This window comes from Microtus oregoni, unplaced genomic scaffold (genome assembly GCF_018167655.1).
Source record: "Microtus oregoni isolate MIOR12 unplaced genomic scaffold, Mior012 000008F_ref0000371, whole genome shotgun sequence".
In the NCBI taxonomy this organism is placed as follows: domain Eukaryota; kingdom Metazoa; phylum Chordata; class Mammalia; order Rodentia; family Cricetidae; genus Microtus; species Microtus oregoni.
In genome coordinates, this window is record NW_024543067.1 from 17,018,134 (window position 1) to 17,037,853 (window position 19,720).

The following is a 19,720-nucleotide window of genomic DNA, read 5'->3' on the forward strand; positions in this document are numbered from 1 at the left end:
TTCCTCCCTCTGTGTAGCCACTGCTTATCACTCTCTCTCTCTCTCTTTTTTTTTTTTTTTTTTTTTTTTTTTGGATTTTTCGAGACAGGGTTTCTCTGTGGCTTTGGAGCCTGTCCTGGAACTAGCTCTGTAGACCAGGCTGGTCTCGAACTCACAGAGATCCGCCTGCCTCTGCCTCCCGAGTGCTGGGATTAAAGGCGTGCGCCACCACCGCCCGGCTTGCTTATCACTCTTAAAGCTCATCCACACTCCCAGGTTTTGAGCACCTGTCTGTGTGCCCGTCCCCGGCCCCTTCCACCAGCCCCGGTCCCTGCCAGGGTAGCCTTGTAGATTCGTTTCTGAGTGTGATCCGGACCAGCAGTGTCAGCGTTTCTGGGAACTCATTAGCAGTGGTTCAGAGCTACAGAATTTAAACCTGTGTTTGAGCAGTTCCTCAGAGATTCTGACGCTGGTCTTGATGTGTGAATACAACTGTTACTCTCCTTCCTCTGTGGTGTGCTGTCTGTATAGCAGGCTAAGCTACCACAAAACACTATTTATACCAGGGAGCAAAGCAGAAAGCCTGCTCTAAACACCCCTCAAATTGAGAGGAATTCGGAGACGGTCAAGAAGCAAGCGTGCTAGGGAAAAGGGTGGGAACTGCAGCAGAGTCGGGGTGAAGTAAGAGGTGAGTAGGGACTGGCTCGGTACAGATGATGTTAAAGACAGGCTGCAGCACTGCCCGGCCATCGCCCTTCTTTTGTGTTCCTCAGAAGAAGAGGGGTGGTGTGGTTTAGGAACGCATCTTACTGTAGCAGGCCCCTTACTCCAACTTTATAACCCTGGCTCCTGAAGTTGCCAGAAACCAGATTCAATTTATGAAGTGTCTCCTTAGACTTGGAAAGGTCTCCAGGACTAAAACCTTTAAAGCACACCTTTCCTTTTAATTAGATGCTGTCAAGCTACTCCTTAAGTGAACACACCTGTTTATATTTCTGCCAGCACCGCGTGTTCTCATTAGTTCACAAACTTCATTAAACACTTTATTTTTTAAAGCTTTTTTTGTTAAACTGTTTGATAAAATTCAGCGAATGACCTTTAACCACTTTCTCTTTTTAGGAGTATCTAATTTAAGATTTCTTTCTTTTTTTTCTTTTTTCGAGACAGGGTTTTTCTGTGTCACAGCTCTGTCTGTCCTGGAACTAGTTCTTGTAGACCAGGCTGGCCTCGAACTCAGAGATCCGCCTACCTCTGCCTTCCAAGTGCCGGGATAAAGGCGTGGGCTACCACTGCCTGGCTAATTCTAATTCTAGATTTCTTAGAGAGCTGACAGACCGTATCACTGTAGCATTTGTAAATTCACTTGGAAAATCCTCTGAATGATATCGCGTCCTTGCTTACAATACTTTTGGACTTTTTCAAGTTCAAAGAAGCCCTTAGCCCCTTTACGAGAGTCCGGTAATCCTGCGTTTATTTTCACACTTCTCGGACTTAAAAGGGTTTGTAAACATCTTAGGTGCTGCATCTAATCAATGTCATTTGAATGAGTAACAGGATTCCGTGTACTTTAGCGGTGCACACATTTCTATAATCCAAATCATAAATTGCTGATTTCTGTCCACATAAATTGTACTGTTTTTCGCCTCAGTTAGAATCTGAAGACTGGGAACTGGAGCCAAACTAGTATGTTTTAGACCTAGCGGCCAACGGGAATCAAACCGGCACGCAAGTGAAAGGAAAAGTGAAGACGCCTGAGCAACGCTGCACCGGAAATGGAGTCCAATCAGAGTCAGGGGGCGGGTCGCCGCTGCGCGGCGGTGCGCATGCTCGGCGCCCGGCCGGCGATTGGCTGTGTGCAGGCGGGAGACTTGAGCCTGTCGGCGGAGGGTGTCGTGACCAGCGGGGCGTTTGCGGTTTCCGTCGCTGTGGCGGTAGGTGTCTGCCGCGGGGGCCCGGGGAGGGCGCGCGGGGCCTGGTGCAGGATGGCGCCGGTCCCGGGGGGAAGGCGGGAGCCTCCGCGCTGGCTGACCTGGTGCGGAGGGAGGGCCCCGCGGGGCGGCCGGTCGGTGCGCTGTCCCCGGAGGCCTGTCGGTGTCCCTGTCCCCTGCGCGGTCCCCGGAGGCCGGTCGGTGAGCCGTCCCCGGAGGCCTGTCGGTGCCCCTGTCCCCGGAGGCCGGTCACCCGTGCCCCTGTCCCCAGGTCGGTCGGTTCCCCCGACCCCGGAGGCCTGTCGGTGCCGCTGTCCCCGAGGCTGGAATCGATGTATGACCCTGTCCCCGGGGACCGCCTTGGGCCCGAGAAGGCCCGATTAGGCAGGTGACAGTCTGAAGATGTAGAACCACCCAGCGCCCACCTTAGGCGATTTTACTTACCTACTGGTTCTTTCTAGCCCCGTCCTCCAAAATAAATTAATTTGTAGGCAGGTGGACTGGAGTCGCAAAATTTGAGGGTAATTTACAGTATAAAGTGGAAATCTTATTTCCTAATGTAGCTAGAAACCAAAAAGCTGAAACAGCGAGGGAGTTATGTTGCTGGCTGGTGGGGTTTAATTCATTTTCCTGCATCTTAGAGTTTGCACACACCCTCAGTGAAGTCCAGAGGAAGGCGCAGATTCTGGTTATGATCCTGCAGGCAGAACCGCATCCTCCTGTCTCTCCTGCGGTGGGACCTTGGTCGTCCCTACTCTGACAGGACTTTGTGGTTTACACAGACAGCAGTAATTGTAGGTAGTAATATTACAGAAGGTGTTGAGAACTTACTGTGAGTCGTTTTATTCTAAATTCTTGTTATTTAATCTCATAGCTGTGTGCAAGTGTGATTAAGGCACATGAGGAAACAGATTGAAGTTAACTGCAGAATCATGTGCTGGGGAGGCCTTCAAAGATGTGTTCTTAATCTCTGCACTGCAATGTCCATCATTGCTTTGACAGCTGGACCTTTCCCCAATTTCATCCATGTTAAATTTGAATATATTAACTACTTGATGTAAGCTGTTACTGGTTTGAAAGATGTGGGTGGAGCTCATGCGCTGGTTTCTTCGAATGCAACCATCTCTACTAGCACAATCTTAAAGCAGATTATGAAGCTGATGGTTTGCTAATCTAATGTGCTGATGTGTGGCAAAGGTGTCAGCCTGGTTTTGCCCCCCCCCCCCCCCCCCCCCGAGAACTGAAACAGGTGCAAGTCACATGGCTCATACATCACAGCATTTCGGTGGCCAAGTAGCTTTATTCCTAGGGCCTGTGAAAAAGGTCTCAGCAAAACTCACAAACCAGCTAGAGCTTGGTAGGAGCCGGGGGAAGAGATCAAGTTCAAAGCCAGCCTGGGATACAGAGAGGCTGGGTCTCAGAAAACAAGGCGATGAACTGATTTCTGTAGTTTCCTTTGCCACACATCAGCAACAGCTTACATCAAGTAGTTAATATATTCAAATTTCACATGGATGAAATTGGGGAAAGGTCCAGCTGTCAAAGCAATGATGGACTGATTTTTTTCTTGAATATATAAAATATGTCTGAAAATCGGTGGCATTTTAGATTGAACAAAATATGGCACATTTAACCAGTGGTAATTTATTTTAAAAATAACATTTTCATTGTGGGAAATTTGAAGTACACAGAAAAGAACTCATGGGGTTGGGGAGATGGTTCAGTGGTTAAGAACACTGGCTACTCTTCCAGAAGACCCAGGTTCAGTTCCCAGCACCCACATGACAGCTCACAACTGTCTAACTCCAGTTACTAAGAAAACCTAGCCAGGCCTTTAATCCCAGCAGTAGGGAGGCAGAAACAGGCGGAGCTCTGTGAGTTTGAGGCTAACCTGGTCTACAGAGTGAGTTCTAGGACAGGCTTCAAAGCTATAGAGAAACCCTGTCTCAAAAAACAAAACAAAAAAGGAAACCCTCAGAATAAAAATTGTTATTCTAACATGCAGAGGTAATCAGTGTCAATGTCATAGCACATGTTTTGCTAGTCTTATGAAATTTGTTTATATTTCTTAAAAATCTATTTACACTTATTTATTTATGAGTGTGTGTCTGGGGATGCACGTGCCATTATGCACATGTGAAAATCAGGACAGCTTGTGGGAGTCAGCTCTTCCTCCTCAACATGTGTGGATTCCAGGAATTGAACATGTGAAAATCAGGACAGCTTGTGGAATCGGCTCTTCCTCCTCAACATGTGTGGATTCCAGGAATTGAACTTGGGCTTCTTGTATTAGTCAGGGTTCTCTGGAGGAATAGAACTGAAACAAAGAAAAAAAGAACATTTAATTGACCATCATGGCAGGGAGCATGGCAGCAGCAGTAGCTGAGAACTTACTTCTTTTTTAAATTTTTCGCAAAACAGTTTCTCTGTATAGCTTTGATTACTTTGGAACTCTCTTTGTAGATCAGTCTGGCCCCGAACTCACAGAGATCCGCCTTCCTCTGCCTCCCCAGTGCTGGAATACTGAGATTAAAGTTATGGACCATGAGAATTTACTTGATCCACAACCACAGGCAGAGAGACAAAGCAATAGTGCTGGTTTGAAACCTCAAGCCTACTCCCAGTGACACACCTCTCCCACCTAGGCCATACCTAGTTCCCAAACAGTTCCACTGACTGGGGACCAGGTATTCAAATATCTGAGCCTATGGGGCCATTTTTATTTAAACCACCTCAAGAATGGTGATGAAAGCAAACATGATTAGTATTACCATGTGTTTTATAAATTAATGGGATCTTAAAGTATAACATGCTTGATATGTACATGTGGATCACTTTTTCTTTAGATTTTTACTTTTAAATTAGAGCAGATATGATTCTAGCATTATCTAAATTGACATGCTCAAGCTGACATAATTCAGTCTAAACCTTGAGATTCTTTTAAGTAGCTCTTAGCTACTGAAAATTTCAGTATTTAGCTGTTGAGATTTTTCTCTTTGGACGACTGTGCACAGTCTCTCTCTGTCTCTGTGTGTGTGTGGGGGGGCGCAGAAGTTGATGCTGAGATGTCTTTCTCAATCACTTACCCACCTTGTTGTTTGAGATAGTCTCAGTAGATGTGGAGTTTTGGCTGGAGCTGCTGATAGTGAGCACTGCGATGCAGCTCCCTCTATGCTGCCTCTGCAGTGTGGTTCACGTGGGTGCTGATTCCCAGCTCAGGGCCTCAGGTCTGCACACAGCCACTTCATTCACTGGACGAGCTATCTCTGCAACTCCAAGTTTTCTATGTCTTATTCAGTTTATTGAAAAGTGACTTTTAGTTTGTGTGTATGATTGTTTGCCTCCATGTATGCATGTGTACCATCCAGAGGCCAGAAGAGGGTGTCAGATCCTTTGGGACTGGAATTAATGGCAGTTGTTCTAATCACACTCATGGATGGTTTCTATTTTGGTATTTTTCAGGTGAGTATTGCTGAAGATGAGACGATCTGCAGCACCAAGTCAGGTGCAGGCAAATTCCTTTAAAAAACCAAAATTCATACCTCCAGGAAGAAGTAATACAAGTCTGAATAAAGAGACCACAGAGATGGGTCCAGATGTAAAATTATTTCAGGTAAATAAAAGAAGGGAATCAATATGAAGTAAATATTAAGAAATATATATTTTAGTTTATTTATATATAATATATTATTTGCATATGTATGTGAGTGTATATATATATATATATATATATATATATATATATAGCCTAAAACTAGGTCTAGTGACTCATGCCTATAATCCAAGCATTGGAAGGCTGAGGTAGGAGTTTAGGCTTCATAATTTGTTCAGGCTAGCCTGGTCTGTGTAGTGAAACTGTCTCAAAATCAATCAAATAAATAAAAGAAAAAGAAAACAACGAAAACCCACAACAGAGTAAAGCCTTGTTGCCTATTAAACTTTCACTGTCTTCTGACACACTCTTCCAGAATCTTAGCAATAATAATATGGCCTTTGTTAGTAGTGCAGGTGGCCAAGCTGGAGGACAGCAGGTGGCAGCCGAGCTTCAGGAGACCACCCCCCAGGAAGCTAGGCAGTGATGGTGAATCAGTCCCCCCCCCCCCCCCCCCCCCCCCCCCCCCCCGCACTTCTCCCTTCTCAGATCGGCAAGGTCCTGAGGGCTTCAGCTGTGCCATTACATGTTTGCTGCTACCATTTTTCTCTGGCATCCGGAATGGTGTGAATGGGTGTGAGGGATCCCCACAGCTCTAATGTAGTGTGGTTATCTCATGGAAATATCCCATCCTGCTGGGCATGTTTACCTGTGGATTATTATGAAAATGATTTCTTCCTAAGCTGTGCTGTTTAACTGAAGCAATGATTTTATACAATAGTGTTAGTTTAAATAGAACTTCGATGTAAGGTTTTTAACAAATGTAGTAAGGGATTATAATAGAGGTTAGCTTAGTGGGAAAATTAATACAGGTAAAAGGAGGATATAGTGTTGTTCCCACTCCTGATAAAGCAAGGGCTGCAGAGGATAGAAAATAGGAACCAAGAAGCTAGGACTTATGAGTTTCTTTTGAGAAACCATGTAGACTATGGTTTAAGTTAATGATTAAGAAAAATAATTGCCTATCAAAATCCCAGCAAAATTCTTCAAAGACCTCAAAAGAACGATACTCAACTTCATTTGGAAAAGCTAAAAACCCAGGATAGCTAAAACAATCCTGGGCAATAAAATAACTTCTGGAGGCATCACAATCTCTGACTTCAAACTCTACTACAGAGCTACAGTACTGAAAACAGCTGGTATTGGCATAAGAACAGACGGGAGGACCAATGCAACCGAATAGAAGACCCGGATATCAATCTACACATCTTTGAACACCTGATCTTTGATAAAGAAGCAAAAAAATATCAAATGGAAATAAAAAGCATATTTAACAAGTTGTGCTGGCATAACTGGATATGAACATGTAGAAAATTGAAAATAGACCCATATCTATCTCCATGCACAAAACTCAAGTCCAAATGGATCAAAGACCTCAACATAAAGCCAGCCACACTGAATCTTATAGAAGAGAAAGTGGGTAGTACACTTGAACACATTGGCACAGGGAACCACTTCCTAAATAGAATTCCAGCAGCACAGACACTGAGAGAAACAATAAATGGGACCTCCTGAAACTGAAAAGCTTCTGTAAAGTAAAGGACCTGGTCAAGAAGACAAAATGACATCCTACAGAATGGGAAAAGATTTTCACTAACCCCACATCAGACAGAGGTCTGATCTCCAAAATATACAAAGAACTCAAGAAATTGGACACCAAAAGATCACATAATCCAATAAAAAAAATGGAGTACAGACCTGAACAGAGAACTTTCAACAGAGGAATCTAAAATGGCTGAAGGACACTTTAGGAAATGTTCAACATCCTTAGTCATCAGAAAAATGCAAATCAAAACAACTCTGAGATTCCATTTTATACCTGTAAGAATGGCCAAGATCAAAACACTGATGACAACTTATGCTGGAGAGGTTGTGGGGTAAAGGGAGCACTCCTGCATTGCTGGTGTATATACAAGCTGGTACAGCACCTTTGGATGTCAGTGTGGCGATTTCTCAGAAAATTAGGAAACAACCTTCCTCAAGACCCAGCAATACCACTTTTGGGTATATATCCAAAGGATGCTCAATCGTGCCACAAGGACATGTGTTCAACTATGTTCATAGCAGCATTTTTTGTCATAGCCATAACCTGGAAACAACCTAAATGCCCCTCCAATGAAGAATGGATAAGAAAAATGTGGTACATTTACACAATGGAGTATTACACAGCAGAAACAAATAATGACAGCTTGGATTTTGCAGGAAAATGGATGGAACTAGAAAACATTATTTTGAGTGATGTAACCCAGACACAAAAAGACAATTATCACATGTACTCAGTTGTAGGTGGTTTTTAAACATAAAGCAAAGAAAGCCAGCCTACAAACCACAATCCCAGAGAACTTAGACAACAATGCGGACACTAAGAGAGACTTACATAGATCTAATCTACATGGGAAGTAGAAAGTAGAAAAAGACAAGATCTCCTGAGTAAATTGGGAGCATGGGGACCTGGGGAAGGGGAGAGGTAGGAAGGGGAGCAGAGAAAAATGTAGAGCTCAATAAGTATCAATAAAAATAAAATAGAACAAGAAAAAAAAGAACTGATGAAGTAATAGGGGCGGCGGTGGGGCTGCGTCCCCAACACCCCAGCCGCCTGCCCGGCTAGCTTATGCCCCGAAATAATTACACGGACACTGTATTCTTTTAAACACTGCTTGGCCCATTCTCTTCTAGGCTAATTCTCACATATTAATTTAGCCCATTTCTAATCATCTGTGTGTAGCACCCCAAGGTGCGCTTACCGGGAAGATTCTAGCCTATGTCCATCCTGGGTCGGAGCTTCATTCCGGGAGCAGGGCATGGCGTCTCTCTCAGGTGTCTGCTCCTGAGAGGAAAGCGGTCGAGTCTCTGAGCTCACTTCCTCTTCCTCCCAGCGTTCTGTTCTGTTTACTCCTCCCACCTATCCTCTAACCAATAAAATGGGCCAAGGCAGTTCCTTTATTAGCCAATGACCTTCCTCCATCAAACTGACGCCTGAAAGTTGTTCTTTGACCCTCACATTCATGTTATGGTACATGCATAGCCCCCCCCCCCATTAAAAAAAAAAAGAAAAACAATTGAGTCCCAGGAGTTAGCTCAAGTTCTTTTAATCTTGATGCTGGGAAATGTGTTCATGGGTTTAGGTGTGCATCATAGCTAAAACAGAGCTTTCAGTAATGACTTCATGTAACTAAAAAGCAAAGAACAGGCCAGGTGCAGGTGGCGTACATTTTTAAACCAAACACTCGGGAGGCAGACACAGGTGGATTTTGTGAGTTTGAGGCCAGCCTGGTCTACAGAGCAAGTTCCAGGACAGGCTCCAAAGCTACAGAGAAACCTGTCTTGAACCCCCACCCCCCACCCCGCCAAAAAAAAGAAGAGCAAAGAATTGGATGGTTTGTTAATTAAGATAATTAGACAGGACTTTAAATTATGACAGATGCAACTAGTAACCTGCTTTTCTGGCAATTATAGAAAGTACTGCCTATGTAAATGGTTTTGGCTGAAAGGCACCTGGTTTTGTGAGAGTGTAAAAGACAAATGTTCCACTGAATGTGGGCTTCTCAGAGAGTGTGGGAAGTGTGGTTGAGGAATGTATTGGAGTTGAGTTGTTCCAGAAAAATATGTTTTTACAGTGATTATGTAGTAACTGTGTAACTGTTATGGGAAGATCCTTCTCTTCGTAATGAACTTGGTGTGGGGAATATAAGAAGGTGTCCGACAGATAAAGAGCAGAAGAGAAGCTTTTACCCCTCACCCACTGGGCACCTTGTTCCTGGTCTCTGACCTGCAGAAGGCTGGGCCTCTCTATAGCAGTAAATAAAAGTCTTCTCAAGGAAGAGGTGCAGTCCTTCGGAAAGTTGGTCTACGGACTTCTGGGGAGGCTAGTGGGTAGAGGCACCCACCTCCAAGCTTGACAACCTGAGTTCAATCCCCAGGACCACAGGGTAGAAGGAGAGACTCCCATAAGCTGTCCTCTGGCTTCACATGTGTTCTGTGGCATATGTGTGCACAAACGCACACCTGCCGAACACACAATAAATAAACATAATAAAAAGTCTATCAGTGTTTTTTCAAGTTACTGATTCAGTGAGTTAAACTTGGGATAAAATGGTTTAAAGAGGAAAAAATACATAAGTAATTTGTATAATTTTTTCAGACTTTTATATCGTCATGATTACTATTTTTCTTTGCTGGTGTGACCCCAGGACCTTGCACCTGATGTGTAAGGCATCTTTGATAGAGCTACAAGCTCTGGCTGTCCTGGAACTTGCTCTGTAGACCTAACTGGCCTTGAATTCAGATTTGCCTGACTCTGCCTCCTGCCTCCATGTGCCACCATAAGCTAGAGTGGTTTCTAAAAAAAAAAAAATAATAATAAAAGGAAAAGTAAAAGAAACCCTACAGTTCTATAATTTATAATATAATTGAGTTCTTTAAGTAACCAACACACTTTCAAAAATATTTATTATGTATACAATATTCTGTCTGTGTGTCTGCCTGTCGGCCAGAAGAGGGCATCAGATCCCATTTCAGATGGTTGTGAGCCACCATGTGGTTACTGGGAAAAGAACTTAGGACCTTTGGAAGAGCAGGCAATGCTCCTAACCGCTGAGCCATTTCTCCAGCCCCAACCAACAGACTTTTATGTTTACTAAGGTTTCTATTTTGTTTTTCCACCCTCATTACTGGAAATTTAATTTTAGGCCTCCTCAGTAATATTCTCAGTAATAATAAGCTGTGAGTTTTGGGGTGAGTGTGCTGGGATTGAACGTGGAGCTTCATATATGCTAAGCAAGAGCTCTACCATGAAGCTATGTCCCTAGTGTTCTCTCTCTCTCTCTCTCTCTCTCTCTCAGCAGCTTTATTTGGATATAATTTATATATCTTATAATCCAGTTGTACAATTTAGTGTTTTTAAAATTTTTTGTTATTTATTTATTTATTTTTGTTTTTCAAGGCAGAGTATCGTTGTATTAGAGTCCTGGCTGTCCTGGTACTCGCTTTGTAGACCAGGCTGGCCTTGAATTCACAGATAACAGCCTGCCTGTGCCACCCGAGTGCTGGGATTAGAAGCGTGCGTCACCACACCTGGCTTAGTAAATGTATAGAGTTGTGCAGCTCTCACCACATTCTACTGCAGCCTTTGCAGGACCTTACGTGTTCTGTCCAAGTTCTCCAGATTTGACACAGTTAATGTGTTTTCTCTAGACCTGCGCATTATTGACATTTGTGTAAATCAGCTCATGAATTACGGGTCCTCTTGCAACTTGCATAGCTTTTCTCTGTAGCATGTTCTCAAGGCGCATCCATGTTGTAGGTGTCAGCAGCTGATTTATTTTTATTGCTGAAATACTAGTTTTCTCTTGCTCCAGTAACATAGTACCATTGGTTTACGGACTTAAAACAGCAGAATTGTATCATGTAATTTTGATAGCAGAAGGGGGAAACAACAAAGAATCTATCAGTAGGTAGATGAATGAGGAGCAAGTGTATATATACACACAGCTGTACGGGGACACATGTGTTCGCTATTTCTCTGCTGCTATAATAGAACACCGTGACCAGACTCTGCTTCTGTGAAGAAGAGCTTGTTTGGGCTTACAGTTCCAGAGGATAATGGTCTATGATGGTGGGAACGCCTGGCAGCAAGCAGCTGGCTGGCAGCAGGGTTAGGAAGCAGAGGGGGACTGGGAGTTGGATGAGCCTATGAACCCTCAGAGACCATCTCCACTGACGTCCTTTGTCCAGCGAGGCAGCACCTCCTGAGCCTCCCCACACAGCACCACTAACTGGGGACCAAGTGTGCAAACGCCTACACCCGGGAGAGGGAGGACATTTCTCACTGAAATCACTACAGTGCATCACCTCACTCTGGGCCAGGATCAAGGTGCTGGTAAGGCCTCTGTTGACGTTTGGAGGTGTTAGGGAGGAATCCGTTTATTTACCTGACTTCCTGATCCTCTGCCTCTATGTGTTCAGCATATCCTGCTAGGATGCAGCAGCTGCGCATCCGCCCTCTATAGTTTTCTGCAGCTGGAACTCGTTTGGTTAGAGTGGCTCCATTGGGTAGTGTAAGATAATCTCTTTTAAAGTCTAACTCTTAACGCAGCTTCTGAGCCCTCTTTGCCACATAAGATGGCAACATATCTATAGATTTTGGGGCAGTAAACCGTGTCTTTGAGAGTATCTGTCTCCCCACAACACTTACTAATATTCTGTTGTTTTTATTTATTATGTTTTATACATTTCATTCATTAGTTAAGGAGTATTTGGTTTATTTCAACTTCCCCTTGAAGGTGCTGGTGTTTAAGCTCAAGGTTTTGTGTTTGGTAGGCAAGTTCTCTATCACTGAGCTCTTGATTGTTTGAGACAGCACGGGTTTGAATTGATGTGTAGCTCAGGTTGGCCTTGAACTTGTTGTTTATCCTAGGCTGGCTCCCAACTTGAGAAGCTAGGATCTGGACGAGCAGTCTCCCCTCCCCACCCAGTACCTGTTGTTAATGCAGATAATGTAGAAACTGGCTGCTTGCTTTAAATTTAGAGCCTATTATGTAAACACGTGGGGACTTATATTTAATCCATGTATAAAATCTGTTTTTTTTAAAGGGTGCTAAACAGTCACAAGATGATCCAGGTGTGTGTAGTTCAAATCTTCGGCCCACGGAGGGCAGCACTAGGGCGATGGGCCATGGGACTAGAGTAGACCCACTTCATACAGGTAAGACCATGCCTTTACTGTGTTTATACTTACATGTCATCTCACACTGCTCTAGAAATGATTATTCAAGAATGGATGTTAATCTGATAATTGTTCATGTAATATCACTAGATTTTTCTGCTTCAGATTATCTGTTGTCAAAATTTATCTTTAGAAGTTAAATTTATATCATTTATCTAGAAGACTGTAGCTTGGTGGTTAGAGTGTTTTCCCTGCATGGCAAGGCCCTGGGTTTGAGCCCCAGCACTGGCTAAGTAAGCCATTTTGTGGTGTTTTGTTATGACAGCCTGAATGGATTAAGATAATGTTTATGGTAAAATTCTTTTCTCTGTTAGTTCAATATTATGAGCTATATTTTGTTGTCTTGCCTTTATTATTATTTTTTTTAAATTTTGTTTTGTTGCTGAGACAGGGTTTCACTTTGTAATCCTGACTGGCCTGGAACATGATATGTAGACAGGGCTGGCTTTGAGCTTTCAGAGGTCTGCCCCACTTTGCCTCCTGAGTACTGGGTCAGAGGGGCACATCAGCACCCAGCCTTTCCACCTTACTTTTCAGATATGCTGGACCTGGACCCACCGTTTTGGCTAACCTAGCTGGCCAGTGAGTCCCTGGGATCTGCTGGGCCCTGACTCTCCTGCTCATAGTTTTGGGCTTCTCACGTACATTTGGAGAGCCAGTTAGGTGCTCCTTGCTCCACAGCGCCATTCACCCAGGCTGGCGTTTCCACTTTTTGCAGGTCAAGCTCTGTGCTCTGACTTAGATTTGTTTGATGTTGTTTCAGCGCGTACATTTTGGGGTAGGACACTCAGGAGGTTTATGCTGTCATGTTGTCAGTTTGTCCCGTTACTGGTGATGGTGGTTTCATGTGAACAGAATGGTGTGTGGAGGTTTCTTTTGACTCCATCTAAAGTAGTTTCCGCACTGGTTAATAAGTAACGTCAGGGAATTGCTTTGACAGTATTGATTTCAGTGCTGAGGATTAGTCAGGAATCTTCGTACATGCTAGACAAACGGTGTCCCTTTGAGCTACATTTCCAGCCCAGAAGCTGATTCTTGCCTGAAATTTATTATGCGTGTGTGTTTTCTGCCAAAGGTAGACTTTGTAATTCCATTTATATTTATTAGTTGGCATTCTGATAAAGGGAAAACTTTTCCTTTTTCCTCATTTACTTACTAATTAATTCACAAAACTTGTTTTAGTCAGTGAATTGTAACACTTATCAGTGTGTGCGCGTGTGTGTATGAGTGTGTGTTCCTGTGTATGTTTGTGTGCAAGGATGTGTTCTATATGTAAGTGTGCATTAGTGTGTGTGTTCATGTATGAGTGTGTGTGTGTGTGTGTGTGTGTTACTCCAGCTAACTCAGACTTTTACAAGGGTTCTTCTTTTTTTTTTTTTAAAGATTTATTTATTTATTATGTATACAATATTCTGTCTGTGTGTATGCCTTCAGGCCAGAAGAGGGCACCAGACCCCATTACAGATGGTTGTGAGCCACCATGTGGTTGCTGGGAATTGAACTCAGGACCGTTGGAAGAGCAGGCAATGCTCTTAACCTCTGAGCCATCTCCCCAGCCCCCTTACTTGTTTTCTGATAATTTTCATGTTAAGTTTTTTTTTTAATTTCTTAGGAATTTTATAAAATTTTTTTATCAGAAGCCTCACAAATTTTTAGTAATGTCCATTAGTATACATTGTTGTATAGTATAATAAGGCCTTAATTTTTCTGCATTTTTATTTATTGTATGTATACATGTGCGTGTGTACATACTGCAGCATGTGGAGGTCAGAGGATGGCTTTGAGGTCTGGTGTTCTCTTTCTACCCTGTAGATGTTGGGCATTGAGCTCAGACTGTTGGTCTCCATGGCAAGTACCTTCTACCACTGAGCTATCTTACCAGATCCTGGCCTGTCTCTTGAAAGCAGCCAAAGGCTATACTTCCATTTTAGTAGAGAATGGTATTTAAAAACCAAGGTTTTGATACTAGGTGTATTTGTTGATATAGCTTTTAGCTCTTCCAAGATTCAAAGCTAGGAAATACGTGTCTGTAGAATTTTGGGGCTGGGAGGGTGGGAGAGAAGGATGTTGATATGGTCCTATGTAGCTCAGGCTGGCCCAGAACTCTCTATGTAGAAAACACTGACCTTGAGCTCCTGATCATCCTGCATCCTCTTTCCAGGTATCAGGATTACAGGTGTGTGTGTTGGCATACTGGACTTTAAATGCAGCACACACACACACAGACACACAGACAGACAGACACACACACACACACACACACACACACACACACACACGAAGGTCGGTGGACAACTTGCGGAGTCAGTTCTCTTTCTCCAAGTAGATTCTAGGAATTGAACTCAGGTCATCAGGCTCCCATGGGAAACAAGTACACTTACCCACCCTTGCAGAACTCCTTACCTTCCTTTCTTTGTTTTTAAATAGTTATTTTTGTCATTTTTTATTATTTTATGGGTATGAATGTTTCGCCTGCATGCCTGTTTATACACCATGTGTGTGTCTGGTGTGCATACAGGTCAGAAGAGGGCTTTGGATTCCTAGGAAATAGAGTTACAGATGGTTGTGAGCTGTCATGTGGGTGCTGGGAATAGAACCTAGGACCTTTGGAAGAACAGCCAGTGCTCTTAACTGCTGAGTCATATTTTTAGCATTATTATTTTTAATTATGTGTATGTTGTAACTTTCTGTGAGCATGTGCGTGTGAGTACAAGGGACCTGTGGAAGACACTTTAGATCCCCTTGAGCTGTTACAGGCAGTTGTGAGCTGCTGATCAGGGTCCTGAAAACCACACTGGGATCCTCTGCGAGAGTAGAGCATGCTATTACCCGCTGAGCCAGCTCTCCACCTATTGCTTAAGAGATATTACAGACTGTGGATTTGGGGCTGCAAGTGTGCTTGAGCGCGGTGTCCCTATCTATCTATCTATCTATCTATCTATCTATCTATCTATCTATCTATCTATTGTAGGCTATCTTTAAGTTCCTCTTTCCCCATATCCTGTGGGTATGGTCACAGTTTTGCTGTGTGTCTCACAGTTTCCTAATCCTTGCTGTTCTTCATATAAAGGCTTTGTAAACTTTGTAAGACATGTTCTTCAAGTGGTCTTTCAAGAAAACTTTTTTCCCTGGCATGTACTTTGGACTTATTCACTTACTTTGAATTTACTTTTGCCAGGTCTGGTGTGGGGAATTATAATTTGCCAGGGTCTCTGACCATGAAAGCCTCAGAGTGCCAGTCTGGAAGATAAGAAGCAGCTGAGTTGGACACGTCCTAGCCGGTGTTGATTCAAATTCTGAGTTTATTTTAGGCACATATAAGCACAGCACAATTTAGAAAAAAGCTTCCTGGTGACAATTAGCTCAATCCCACGTACCCAACAAACCTTAAGACTTGACTACATCGACCCTCTTTGTGCAGTACAAGTGATGTCTTCCATAAAGATAGGTTCTGTAGTAACAGAGAAAGTGGGCTGAAGATAAGGGTCTGGGGGAAGATAGCGTTATAGATTGACAGAGACAAACAGGCTCAAGATAAGGGATGGGGAAGGGTCTGGTGTGGTCTCAGCACAAAGGTCACCTGGCTGTTAACTACCTTTAGTCCCCAGTCTCCTGGCTGGAAAACATCTCTCGCTTTGAAGAGACAACCCTGTGTGTTTAACATTCCTGTTCCCCAGTGCTTGTCTGTGAGCACAGGGATTTCTGGGTCTCCTACAGCAATAGTGTTTAACCTCTGCTTTTAAATTGAATTTTCTTTGCATGTGGTCTCAAGCTTGTAGTCTCCCTGTCTCAGCCTCCTAAGGGGCTTGATTACAGGTGTGCACGCACCACTACTTCCAGTTTTTTTTCTTTGTATCGTCCAACTCATTGGGCATTAGTTTTGTGCCATCAGGGTTCACAGCTCAGAACTGGCTCATTAGCTTACCAATGCCACCTTCTGACTAGTTTATTAGCATATCAAAGCCTGCTTTGGGATTGGCTCACTTCTTAGCTGCCTGTGGCTGGCTCCTGTCTACAGTATTCCAGGTCACACAAAATGGTTTTGGATCTGGCATAGGAAGTAATGTTGCTGCCTTTTAGCCTGTGTGGCAGATGGAAACTGTCAGAGAAACGGCTGTGCTTTAGGGTTGAGATAAGGGGTTCTGTTCTGGGGCTGCTTTTTAATTCACAGTATTTAGCAGACCCAGGGGGACTGTAGGGTATCCGTGCTGAAGCCCAGATAGCAACACAATAGGGATTAGAGAGTTTGTTGTTTTGTCTATAAGTATACCCTGTAATATTGTTCTATGTTAATATAAAGAAATCTACCCCTCTTCTTTATTTTGCATGTTTATGTTGTGTGTGTGTGCTGTGTGTGTGTGAATGCATGTGCAAGTGTGTGTGGGCACCTGTGTGGGTGGATGTGTATGCAGGTGTGTGTGTGTGCGGGGGGCACCTGTGTGGGTGGATGCGTGTGCAGGTGTGTGGAGGGGGCACCGGTGTGGGTGGATGCGTGTGCAGGTGTGTGTGTGCAGGGGGCACCTGTGTGGGTGGATGAGTGTGCAGGTGTGTGGAGGGGGCACCGGTGTGGGTGGATGTGTGTGCAGGTGTGTGTGTGCGGGGGGCACCTGTGTGGGTGGATGCGTGTGCAGGTGTGTATACGGAGCACCTGTGTGGGTGGATGCGTGTGCAGGTGTATGTGTGTGTGCGGGGGGCACCTGTGTGGGTGGATGCGTGTGCAGGTGTGTATGGGGGGCACCTGTGTGCGTGGATGCGTGTGCAGGTGTGTATGGGGAGCACCTGTGTGGGTGGATGTGTGTGCAGGTGTGTGCGGGGGGCACCTGTGTGGGTGAATGCATGTGCAGGTGTGTGTGTGCAGGGGGCACCTGTGTGGGTGGATGCGTGTGCAGGTGTGTGTGTGTGCAGGGGGCACCTGTGTGGGTGGATGCGTGTGCAGGTGTATGTGTGTGTGCGGGGGGGCACCTGTGTGGGTGGATGCGTGTGCAGGTGTGTATGGGGGGCACCTGTGTGGGTGGATGCGTGTGCAGGTGTGTATGCGGAGCACCTGTGTGGGTGGATGCGTGTGCAGGTGTGTGCTGGGGGCACCTGTGTGGGTGAATGCATGTGCAGGTGTGTGCAGGGGGCACCTGTGTGGGTGGATGCGTGTGCAGGTGTGTATACGGAGCACCTGTGTGGGTGGATGCGTGTGCAGGTGTATGTGTGTGTGCGGGGGGCACCTGTGTGGGTGGATGCGTGTGCAGGTGTGTATGGGGGGCACCTGTGTGGGTGGATGCGTGTGCAGGTGTGTATGCGGAGCACCTGTGTGGGTGGATGTGTGTGCAGGTGTGTGCGGGGGGCACCTGTGTGGGTGAATGCATGTGCAGGTGTGTGTGTGCAGGGGGCACCTGTGTGGGTGGATGCGTGTGCAGGTGTGTGTGCAGGGGGCACCTGTGTGGGTGGATGCGTGTGCAGGTGTGTGTGCGGGGGGCACCTGTGTGGGTGGATGCGTGTGCAGGTGTGTGTGGGGGGCACCTGTGTGGGTGGATGTGTGTGCAGGTGTGTGCGGGGGGCACCTGTCTGGGTGAATGCATGTGCAGGTGTGTGTGCGGGGGGCACCTGTGTGGGTGGATGCGTGTGCAGGTGTGTGCGGGGGGTACCTGTGTGGGTGGATGCGTGTGCAGGTGTGTGCGGGGGGCACCTGTGTGGGTGGATGCGTGTGCAGGTGTGTGTGTGGGGCACCTGTGTGGGTGGATGTGTGTGCAGGTGTGTGCGGGGGGCACCTGTCTGGGTGAATGCATGTGCAGGTGTGTGTGCGGGGCACCTGTCTGGGTGGATGTGTATGCAGGTGTGTGTGCGGGGGGCACCTGTGTGGGTGGATGCGTGTGCAGGTGTGTGCGGGGGGCACCTGTGTGGGTGGATGTGTGTGCAGGCTACAATGGTGTCCTGTCCTCCTCCAGCACTCTTACTTTATTTAATGAAGCAGAGTTCCTTCTTCTTCTCTCTCCCCCCACCCTAAGACAGGGTTTCTCTGTGTAGTTCTAGCCAACCTGGAACTAGTTCTGTCGACCAGGCTGGCCTCGAACTCATAGAGATATACCTGTCTCTGCCTGGAATTAAAGATGTGTGTATGGGGGCTGGAGAGATGGCTCAGAGGTTAAGAGCACTGACTCTTCTTTCAGAGGATCCGGGTTCAATTCCAGCATCCACATGGCAGCTCACAACTGTCTGTAACTCCAGTCCCAGGGGATCTGACATCTTCACACCAACGCATATGAAATAAAGTTAACTAAATTATATATATGTGTGTGTGTGTGTGTGTGTGTGTGTGTGTGTGTGTGTGTGTGTTTATGGGTGATGGAGAACTAAACTCTGGTTTTCATGCTTTCAATGACAAGAACTTTATTGCTTGAACCGTTTAATCAGCCATTTTTCTTCTGACACAGGTGTTGTTACACATAGACCATCTGACCTTGGGCTGTGCCGTCCTCCCTGGGAATATAAGACGTTACCTTCAGCTTTTACCCCTTTTCTCTTTTCCTACTTTTTGGATAGCTAATACAGTTAAAGTGTGTTGTAGGTTGCTAGGCTCATTGGGCTTGTTTGTACACGTTTCTTTTCTAGCACTCAGGAGAATCATGAGTTGGAGGCTGGTCTAGGCTACATTGGGAGTTTGAACTGCATAGGGAGACCACATAGGGAGACCTTGTCTCAAATCAATAACAAACAGCTTTAAAAAAAGTGAGAATTTAGTATTTGCTTCTTGGTTCAACAAGGTCACTTTGGGGGGAGTACAGTGTGTGTCTAACAGTCGTAAGGCCGTGTGCACCAGGAGGCCTCTTTGTAGCATTTCCGTGTACTGCAGCTGTCTACAAAGCAGTTGTAGATCCACCTTTGGGACATTTGTGTAGGTTGGTGATTGTTTTATAGAACTGGTCTTACTTCCTCAACAAAAATACATACATACATACAAAAATACATATGTGTATATGTGTGTGTGTGTATATATATGTATGTGTGCGTATGACTTTGTGAGTTGATTCCCTCCTTCCACCATGTGGGTTTCCGGGATCAAATTCAGGCCATCAGTCTTGTAGCAGGTGCCTTCACCATATGAACTCTCTTGCCAGCCTTTGACTGGATCAAATATGTTCATATTTGGTTCATTTACTTATTTCTTCTGTTTTGAGGTGCTAGGGATTAAACCTAAGGTACATGAGAAACACTTGCTGTAGCACGAGTCTTTTATGCATGCTTCAAGTAATTCCTCTGTCTGGACAAATATATCAGGAACAAATAAGCTTGTTTTGTTTTTGTGATTGTCATCTGCTTTAAACTAGGATTAAACATGAAAGCTACTGGCCAGATTGTTTCTTTTCGTAGTCCAAGTTGTGTGACTAAGATAAACAAAAAATCTTGCTTTAATAGAAATATGATTTTGTTTGTACACTCCCATCTAAG

General features: G+C 44.9%; 1 protein-coding gene across 2 annotated transcripts in view; it reads left to right on the top strand.

The window, feature by feature from the left end:
* The first annotated feature begins 1,846 nt into the window (after positions 1 to 1,846).
* The window catches only part of Rad54b (RAD54 homolog B), a 63,692-nt gene continuing 45,818 nt past the window's right edge, over positions 1,847 to 19,720 (top strand). Inside the window, exons 1-3 of one of the 2 annotated variants that reach the window (XM_041657805.1) lie at positions 1,863 to 1,910; positions 5,370 to 5,520; positions 12,151 to 12,262. In XM_041657805.1, the coding sequence (XP_041513739.1) occupies positions 5,386 to 5,520; positions 12,151 to 12,262 (247 nt within the window). In that variant the 5' untranslated portion in view covers positions 1,863 to 1,910; positions 5,370 to 5,385. Of the gene's footprint in view, positions 1,911 to 5,369; positions 5,521 to 12,150; positions 12,263 to 19,720 lie in introns of both variants that reach the window. The other variant, XM_041657806.1, reaches the window with a different exon arrangement.